The sequence below is a fragment of the Zingiber officinale genome, chromosome 6A (assembly GCF_018446385.1).
Source record: "Zingiber officinale cultivar Zhangliang chromosome 6A, Zo_v1.1, whole genome shotgun sequence".
Taxonomy (NCBI): domain Eukaryota; kingdom Viridiplantae; phylum Streptophyta; class Magnoliopsida; order Zingiberales; family Zingiberaceae; genus Zingiber; species Zingiber officinale.
The window spans coordinates 137,168,758-137,178,492 of record NC_055997.1 but is presented as its reverse complement, the minus strand read 5'-3'; the positions used below and the strand labels follow the sequence as shown (position 1 = coordinate 137,178,492).

General features: G+C 35.1%; 1 protein-coding gene across 1 annotated transcript in view; it reads right to left on the bottom strand.

The window, feature by feature from the left end:
* Positions 1-437: 437 nt before the first annotated feature.
* LOC121998276 (NAD-dependent malic enzyme 59 kDa isoform, mitochondrial-like) overlaps positions 438-9,735 on the bottom strand; it is a 29,812-nt gene continuing 20,514 nt past the window's right edge. The window contains exons 11-19 of the mRNA XM_042553122.1: positions 7,820-7,933; positions 7,282-7,347; positions 7,012-7,084; positions 6,834-6,920; positions 6,698-6,752; positions 1,374-1,445; positions 1,049-1,111; positions 846-960; positions 438-749 (exon numbers count right to left, since the gene is read on the bottom strand). Coding sequence (XP_042409056.1) covers positions 681-749; positions 846-960; positions 1,049-1,111; positions 1,374-1,445; positions 6,698-6,752; positions 6,834-6,920; positions 7,012-7,084; positions 7,282-7,347; positions 7,820-7,933 — 714 coding nt within the window. The 3' untranslated portion in view covers positions 438-680. The remainder of the gene's footprint in view (positions 750-845; positions 961-1,048; positions 1,112-1,373; positions 1,446-6,697; positions 6,753-6,833; positions 6,921-7,011; positions 7,085-7,281; positions 7,348-7,819; positions 7,934-9,735) is intronic.

Below are 9,735 nucleotides of genomic sequence, written 5' to 3'. Positions count from 1 at the left end.
CTGTGGGTTTCAGAGAGAAGGTGGAAGACATAGTGGCATGGAAATTGGAAAGGAAGAAAGAAAATGGATAAGAATTTAATTAGATGAATATTCCATGTAGGATGCCCAATATACATTTTGTAGATATGGTGACAAAAACGATTCATTCGCCTTAGCACCTTTGCCAGTTTGTCTACAGACCATTATGAAAAAAATAAATCACGGATCACTACTAATTTGAACAGTTGAATAGTGCATGGAAGATAAATTTTGTAGGCATGGGACTATACTGCATGGATCACAGCATTTTTTTAACAGCAACTTAATCATCAATTGATGAATATTAAATTTCAACATAAAATCTAAACATTATGTTAAGCAGGTTTTAACTATCGACTCTAGCAAGCAAGGTAAGCAGAAACAAACATGCACATGATTTGGTGTTTTCCAACTAACCAAACCTGAAATCGCGAATTATTAGAGGGTTAAAATTTGTTATTCCATTGTCCATAGGGAGTAATGAACATTAAGCACCAGCAAAACTGTTCTATTTGGAAACACTTTTCCACATAACTAACTAAATTCCTCTGGAAGTTTACCCATAGGACACCCAGGGAAAAAATGAGTAAAATGGTAAACACCAGATGGTATCGAGTTCATCAGTTGATAACATCGACTTTTTTTCTTATAACATCGCTTTATTAATCATGAACGAGAGGGCTGTAAATAGGGTACCACATATTGCGAGCAACATACTCCGCTGTTTCCTCCTGCAATAATGCATGTAAAGGCACTTCCATAACTTCTAGATAACAAGGTAAACAATCAAATTAAGGATAAAAGACGACGTAAATTTTTTGCAGTACCTTTGACATGTGAGAAAGTTCTTTGATATTCACGTCACCATGCCCTTCGGCGAGACCTTCAGCGACAGCAGCGTGTACTACGGCTGCCCCAACTTGTGTTGTAATATGCCTTATACTGGATAAAGATGGTAAGTTAAGAAGACAGATTATAAGGTACCAATATTTTACAGCCATATTTCATTCTTATAGGATGCTAAATTTACCTTGAAATAGAAGGGAAGATGATTCCTTTTTGAATATCTTCATCTGTTATGTATGATGCCAGACTGTTTTAAGAACCATTAAGTCAAGATTCCAGTCAGTAACCGAGATGAACCAAATCCATTTTGCATGGTAAATGGCAAATAGAGTAATAGAGGCTGCAGCTTTTGAATGACCATTTCTAAATAAATAGATAATACAGATCTTTGTGAACTTAATTCAAATTAAGCCCGCCTAATAATCTCATTCCCTTATCACAACCAAAGTGGTAAGGTTTCTTTTTTAAGAAAATGTAAGTTTTTTTTTTTAAAAAAAGTAATGACTTACCATTCAGCTGCAGCTTGAAGCATCCCATCTGAAATATGTTTAGCGCCAGAAAGAAGTGCTCCTAATCCAATCCTGAAATTTTAATACCTTCAGTAGCATTAGTCGCAAAAAATGTAGAACAAGGCTCAATTTTAAATATGCCAACTTTAATAACAATAGCAATCTGAGGTAAAAATCAAACCAGACAATGCAGTTCAACTAGAAGAAAAAAAAAAACTGATTTTGGATACAACACAGTTGTCAAATTAGACCAGATCTGAATTAGAACTGATTAATAAAGGGTAGAGGTGACCAATTCTATAAAAACTAGCTGTCATTCTCCCATGAATTCCTAAAATATTCATTTATCTACTCTAATATTAGATAGACAAAGGTGTATTTTTTTTACAATTTTAATAAACCAGTAGCATAAAAAAATCTAAGAAACCTTAATTGGATAATTTGAGACCATTAATTTGAGAGACCCACCACACTTGAACCTTGGTCAATGTATAAATGCATATCAAAAAATACTTATTTTTTAGATTCTGATAAATTAGATAGATCTAAAATGGTTAATATAACTACAAATTTTATAACTAAAATTCAAAAATGTTATAATAGTTCTGCAATTGGACCAATTTAACAGAGTTGGTCTGACCAATTAATTATTTGGATTGGTTCTCAGTTTGATATGCATTGCAATCTGACTAAGTGATCCATTGGTTCAACTAGTGACCAATGACCCAAAGCTTTTCTAGCTATTTTCAAACTGATTCAACCATCTATGCTGTTAACATGGCAGCATAGTAGCCCCAGGGCATAGTCCAGTTGGTCACCACATAGTAGATTTGCAAAAATAGGCAAGGGTCGATTCCCGACGAAGCCGGCGGAAATATCTTCCCATCTGGTGGCCTACTCGGTTTCCGGATTTACCTTTCTACAGATGACTGTCATGTGCTGAGATCAGCGCATGACCTTTTGCAAAAACATGGCAGCATAGTGATGAGCTCCTCCATGTAACTTTTGTAGCATAATGTCCTCTTCATGAGCTTCCCCTTGTTCGCCAATTGGTCCGACGCCTGACTTGCCCAGCTCCAGCCGATGTCTGACACAGTGATCTCTTCCACACCCTGGAGCTCAACAGGTGCCACAGGCAGCCAAGGGAGTGAAATAGTTTACTCCCACTTACAATCTTCTTTCAATTGCCTGCGATCAATCTGAAGCTTCTTTTACTTTGAGTAGGCCTTGTTACTTCTTCCACATCATCTTCTCTGTTCAGGGATTCAATTTCTATTCATTTTCAGATATCTAATCTTTTCAGCATGATGCACTCCATGCAAATTTCTCACGTTGGCCTTCTTAATAGTAAGCCTTCTAGTGCTAGACAAACTGTTGATATATCAAGGAATATCTACGCTTACTCCAGTGGAAGACTACTCAATATCAGTCCTTGTCATCCCTGATTCATTAAGATGCTTCTATTATATTTTAACAAATGTTCATTGGTCAAAAATAAGAATTATAGATTTTGGAACTCTGAATATGTCTGATAATATTACTCTTTTCAGGTATCTGTTACTCTTTTCTCTAATCTTAAAGCTACATCTCATCCTAGGAGTGCTAATTTAGCGGATGAATCACTGTTATCTGTGCTGGGTTGTTCAGGTCATCTTACACCATCCTTAACACTTTCGTCTGTCCTCTTTTGTACCCAAATTTCTTTGAATTTATTTATGTTAATAAACTAAGTTGTAAGATTGTTAAGTAAAACTGCATTTATTTGCTCTGGTAATTGACCCTCTCCACGTACACAGTTATCAAGAACATTTTGGAAACCTACACAATATAGTCCTAATTTGTCCGATCTTCAGAAATTTGAATGCCCTGTCAATTAAGAAAACATGCACAATAATCATTGCCTCTTAGTATCTATAAATGTGCTGTGCCTGTGCACCTTTATCTTTAGTAGATTTAATATTTGGGAGTCAAGTCAATGTTTCATCAAAATTTGGTTTAACTTCCTCGTTACTTAGACAACCACTCGAGAGTCACAGACTTTTCTTATTAAAAGGCTATTCCAAGTTTTCTTCCATTTTCTCTTCTTTCTGCACTGAGATAATAATTCAATTAGGGTCTATTAGCTTGCAATAACTACAAGAAGTATTTTTCTCATAAACTTTCCATTCTCTATCGCAAGGGTGTACTTAATCAATCTTCGTGTTCACATACAGCTTAACTAGGAGTTGCTGAGAGAAAAAGATGGCCTTCTAGCATCTAATCCTTAGTGTGTTCTAAATTTTGAGGTCCAAGTCATGTTTCCTCAAAATCTGATTTTGAATCCTTCGTTTATTTTCATAGATGACTATTCTAGAATGGCATAGCTTTTCTTTAAAAAAAAGACTTTTTGAATGTTTTTTTTTTTTTTTCATTTTCTCTTCCTCTGAGATAAGAGCTCAATTTGGAGTATCCATTAAAGCCTCAAAAATAATCAAGCTAATGTGTATTCTTCTCACACATTTGACCTTTCCCTCTTTCATAATATTCTTCACTTTTCTTATGTCCTTATAAATCTTAATAAAGCAGTGTTACTGAGAGAAAAAATGATCAAGTTGAGATAACACATACAATATAACTAGTATAGGAGTTCCTCTTAAATTTAGGACAATACCATTTTCATAGTATGTTATGTTAAAAATCAAAGTCGCCTACTATTCATCTTGGTTATCCCTTTCACAAATCATTTCCTTCGTGATTCTCTAACCAGTTATTCGGTTGTAATGTTTTTCATTTCATGTCTCCGGATAGAAACATTGTCTTTTAGATCTATCAAATGCATCTTTCTTGGTTACCCTCGTATGTGGAAGGGTATCAATGTTACTCTCTTGAGTTGCAACATACGTTTAATATTGCAGATTACATTCTTTAAGTCTACTCCATTCTTTTCCCACCTCACCTACTTTTGATTTGTCATAGAGCTAGAGGCTCTCCCTGCTCTCTGCACCTACTGTATTTTCTTCTTTTAAAGCAATGTACTAGTATTGACATTGCTGATGATTTATAGTAAAAAACCTATGGTTTACCCTATTAGTGTTACTCCTTGAAAACCCACTCTTGTTCCAAAATTGTCTTCAGCCCCAAATTCAGCCACTGATTTGGACTTTCCATTACCTTTTGGAGAGGTACGTATAAGCAAGGACTCAAATTTGGCTCTATGCCAGTCAGCACATGTGAATATTTTAATTCCGCCCACCAACTGTCATGCAAGAACACACAATACACCCCAACAACACCTGCATCTCCACAAGAAGCACTCTCCTGAAGCTACTAGGATTTTGGTATGCCTCTTCCTCTTCGAGTGACACCTCAACATCACTGTGTCATTACCTCCTTCACGAGTGACAAGATTCTGAAGACGCTGTGAGAAGCACTCCATCAAAGGAAACTAGGGTTCTAACTTCTAACCTTCTGGTACACCTCTTCCTTTTCATGACACCGTGACAACATCAGTGATCTTCCTCTGCAAGCAACAAGGCACTACGAGGACTTCGCCAAAGCAAACAAGGGTTCTAGTATGCCTCTTCCTCTACCTCTCCACATCCTCCTTTACCTTATACTCTTTCTCCACCTCCTTGGAGCAATCAACACCCAACTAAAAAGGAATGATATTGTTCCGAAACATAGTCGTTCTTTGGCCAAAACTCTGAATTGAGTGGAAACTTTAACCCTTGTCTGTAGGTGCACTATTTTGCATTCTTTTTTTCGATGTATCTCCTATTCTTCTTTATACATACCAATTCGACTTTATTTCTTCTTTGACCTCATGTATATTTCTAAGATTATTTCCGATGTTCTACCTGATTCAGATGCCAATACGTTATAATTGATAAGGTGACAACCTTCCATTCTAATGGCATTTGGCAACTAATTGCACTTCCTCCTGGAAAATCCACACTTGCCTGCAAGTGGATATTCCCTATGTAGATGTCCTTTGAAGGCATTGTCTATCAGTTAAAGCCCAAACAAGTGGTTAAAGGATACATTAAAATTTTAGAGTTGATACCTTGATATGCTTTCTCATTTGGCTAAAGTTATTCAATTCACCTTTTTCTTAGCAACCATCTTAGTGGTTAATATATCAACTAGACATAAATAATGTATTTCGCAATAAGGAGGTATACATGGAGCACCTCCAACGTTTATTCTCAAGAGGAGATTGATCCAGTGTTAAGTTAAATCAGCTTGTATGGGTTAAAGTTATTTTGCCAAGGCATGGTTTTGTAATTAACCTTAGCCGACCTTATCTAGTGGGATAAGGCCGGGTTGTTATTGTATGATTTTATAATTAACCTGTTGTTCTTCAGTTTGGAACAACTCGTCACCCAATATTTTCCCTTAACTCACTTTAGAAAGCATATGCTATTGTTTATGTAAATTGTGTCATCATTATTAGTGATTATTGTATAAATCATGACTAAAAGCATAATTTTCTTAGAACTTTCAAACCAAGATCTTCGCACCTTGAAGTGTTTTCTTAGCATAAAAATTGCTAGGTTAGGGAGAGAGATCTATATCTCTCAATGGAAATCTGTGTTTGACATGATCAAAGAGGCTAGTATCTTGGGAGATATTATTTGATCTATGGAAGTATAGGAGACTAATCAAAAAGTTGTATTACCTTCCCGTCAACAAGTCATATATCTCATTTTTAGTTTGTGTATAGTCAATTTCTTGAGGCTCCATGCCATGACCATTAGGAAGTAGCCTTAAGAATTCTATTATACCTAAGGTAGGCTCTCTCATAGATTATTATAAGGGCATCATGTTCTTCTTGAAGGCAATCTGATATTTTATAAGAGAATAAAGAAAATAGTTGTAACTAGGTGAAATACTTAATTATGGTTCTTATAACATTTAGGCTTATCTAGTTCAAATAGCTAATGAATGAGCTAGGTAATGTTGCTAGCGAGCCAATGCAATTATATTGTAATAATCAAATTGCTAGGCACATTGCCCTCAGTGGTGGTGTTGCTCACTCCAAGGAGATTCTCATCACTTTTATTAGTTTGAATGATCACTTAATTAATATGTTCACAAACTATAGGAATTACTAGAACTGTGTAGATTCGTAATAAGCTAATTTTTATAATATTTTTGAACCAACATAAAAGGGAGTGTTGAGAAAAAAATAGTAAACAGAGAACAAGACACAATTATAAGTATACCAACTTCAGCGATGTAAATGAATAAGAACAATAATGGCAATCTCTTTCAAAGAAGAGGTCTACCTAAGCGAAAAAACATAAACTCTAATGAAACATGAGCTACATGAAAGAAACTCATACCCAGGAAACAGATACATGTTGTTTGCTTGATTGACATAACCTACTTTCCCATTTCCTGAAACAGGAGAGGAAAAGTTTAGGAACCAAAACTTCACAAAGTACATATGTATAATTTCCATGAAAAGAGAGTTCTTACCTAAATCTACATTTTCAAAAGGGCTTCCGCTAGCAAAAATTATGTTTTCACCAGCATACTTGAATGCATCCTTAGGAGTGCACTCAGCTACAAAATAAAAGGCATGCTTTTAAACATATACAAACAACTACTAGCCAAAAGTAAAGCTAAATGTTGTGTGAAGCTTAATAAAAAATACCATTCTTTGTGGGATTTGACATAGCAAATATTGCAGGGCGACAGGAATCAGAGTGTTGCATGGCCCTAAGGACCTATAGACAGGTATAGATCAGTTGGATGTCACTAAAGGCAATTTTTGGGATCATATGGTGTAGATGAACCTATGGATATGAACATTTAATTCATTCCATGACAAAGAAGTCCCTACTTGATGACGATCATCACCATGCAACTATAGAATTATATTGTCTAAAACCATTGAATGCATTTGCAGGAAAGCTCAGCATACCTCCTCATTGAAGATACCACCAACTCCTGACAATCCTAAAAGCACGTGGGGTTTCACTTTTTTGACCTAAAATAGATTAGGGTCTTTCATAAGTATGGAAATAATTGATACCAAGCAGCTATTGTATGTAAATAAAAGGAAGGGTTAATTACAGAAAAAAATATATATACTTTCCAGCTTTTAGAAATTCAGTCTAACCTTTCAATTTCAAGAAAAAAAAATCAAAATTATATTTTTTGAACTTTTCTATCACCAAACGATTTGGATTTGCTTTATATTATTTGGGATGTCATACTACCCATATATTTGTTATAAAATTGAATACGATAGGACAATTTGGTTAAAATTGGAAGGCAAGCATATTGTTGTTAGCACCTAAAGGTACTGGATATTTTCATTAGTTAATCACCAGAAAAATCAATAAGTTGCATATTGATAACAAAAACCTAAGAGAAAAAACTTACCTCTCAAAAAAATTACAAAGCATCATGTATCTAATCTAATCCAGTCTAGAAGATGAGTTATATTGAATACTTACTACTTCTTGTAGGCTAGCACCTTCTCTAAGTCCTTCGACTTCCTCTGGACCATAGCCACGAGCAAATGGGGCAGCTGCAGGGTCAATTCCTTTCCTATCCTTTGTAATAAGACCCTGCTTATAATAATTTAAGTACACCTGTTAGATTTACAAGTAGCCATATAAAAGTGCCAAATTTTGGTCAATAAATTTTCAATGTGTAAAGAATATTTCAATTCATACAATATGAAGACTGAACAACTACAGCTAAACTAATTTGTGGCTTCCTTGCATCGCATTTATGGAGTCGAACAAAATAATCTCGGAGTGAGAAAGAGCCATACAAATAAGCAAGGAAAGACTTACCCAATGAAAAATATCATAAAAAACTTGGGCAAAAATAATTAAAACATGTACAGATATTTAAGATAATATAGTTCAGATCTATGATAAGAGTTTATGCAGGACAGCTGATGTGCATGTAGAGGCAGATAAGCATTAGTGAATTTTTAGCAATAATAGTGATCTTGTTGACAAGATAAAAAAAATGAAGTAGATGAGAAGGCAAAACCATTCTGAACAAATGATTGAAAAAAGTAAGGAATGAAAGTCAATTCAACCCAGTGAATTCTTTGGACTTGTTTGTATCAAGCTGTATCGCCTGATACAGAACCCTATTTTGCTTCATGCAATGACTAATTTAACTGCAAGGAACAAGTTCAATTGACCACTTTAATCTCATCTTGACCTCTTTTGCATCTGCTCATAATTGACATCTGATGGCAAGAATTTAACTTCTTGATGGTTACACGTAAACACACTGCTAGCCAAAGTAGTTTGCATGCCATGACTAAGATTTCACATGCCAGATGTGAACGCCTATGGATAGATGGAAAATTTTCTTAACACGCTGACAAAAAAAAAAAGTGTAACCTATGTTATTAATAGAGACAGTATATTAAATTTGCATCAAACCATACTAGTGTAAATTGTACAAGTACATCATGATTCCCTGAAGCACAAACATATGTGACATGGCCTTCCAGTAGTCCAGTACCGGATATCATGAATGTATTTAAGTTACGATTCTAAAGATGCAAAATAGTTTAAGACAATCTCAACACAAAGTCCATTCTCATACTACACGAAATTCATTTTATTAGTAGTAAGAGCTGCTCCTACTAACAAAAAGGGCACCCGTGCATGATGCGGGGTCCCGCGGAACGGTCAGACCATATTAGGTCTATTGTATACAGCCTTACCTACCTTGTAAGAGGTTGTTTCTGCGACTAGAACCGTGACCTCCAGGTCACACAGCAATAACTTTAACGTTGTGCTAAGGCTCCTCGTCCTACTCCTACTAGCAGAATGTTAATTGACTTAGTATAGAGGTTCCTACTAACAAAATATGTTACATTCTCTCCTTTTTATACAAATTTGAGGGAAATAGACTAAAGAGACAAATAGACTAAACTCATAAATTTTAGTTAATGAAGATGAATCAAATATTGTGGAATTGGCATTAGAGGACTAAGCTGGTTCAAATTGGTGGAAGAAACTAGAGAAAGTTCTCAACAAGCTTTGAAACCAATTTCCAAAAGATACAAGTTCTAAAAGAGACAAAGTTTAAGTAATTTAAACTGCATCTCGTGTTTGGGAACCCAGAATGATATTAATTTCTCAGTCTGTTTCTGCTGAACTCTCATTGAACTATTATGTTGGATATGTTGTTTAACTAATTCACTATCTGTATGATAGTAATCTTGCATCAAAAAAGGGTGTGAAATTTCTTATGTCCAATTTTTTGGTGATATTTGTTGAATCCTTGACCTTTTGGAACCTGGAATTCCAATTGTCACACTTCTATTCCACCAAATGAAGGAACACAAAACTAACTGAATTGAATATATTTCAAATTTCAAGCAAGTTGGATGTTC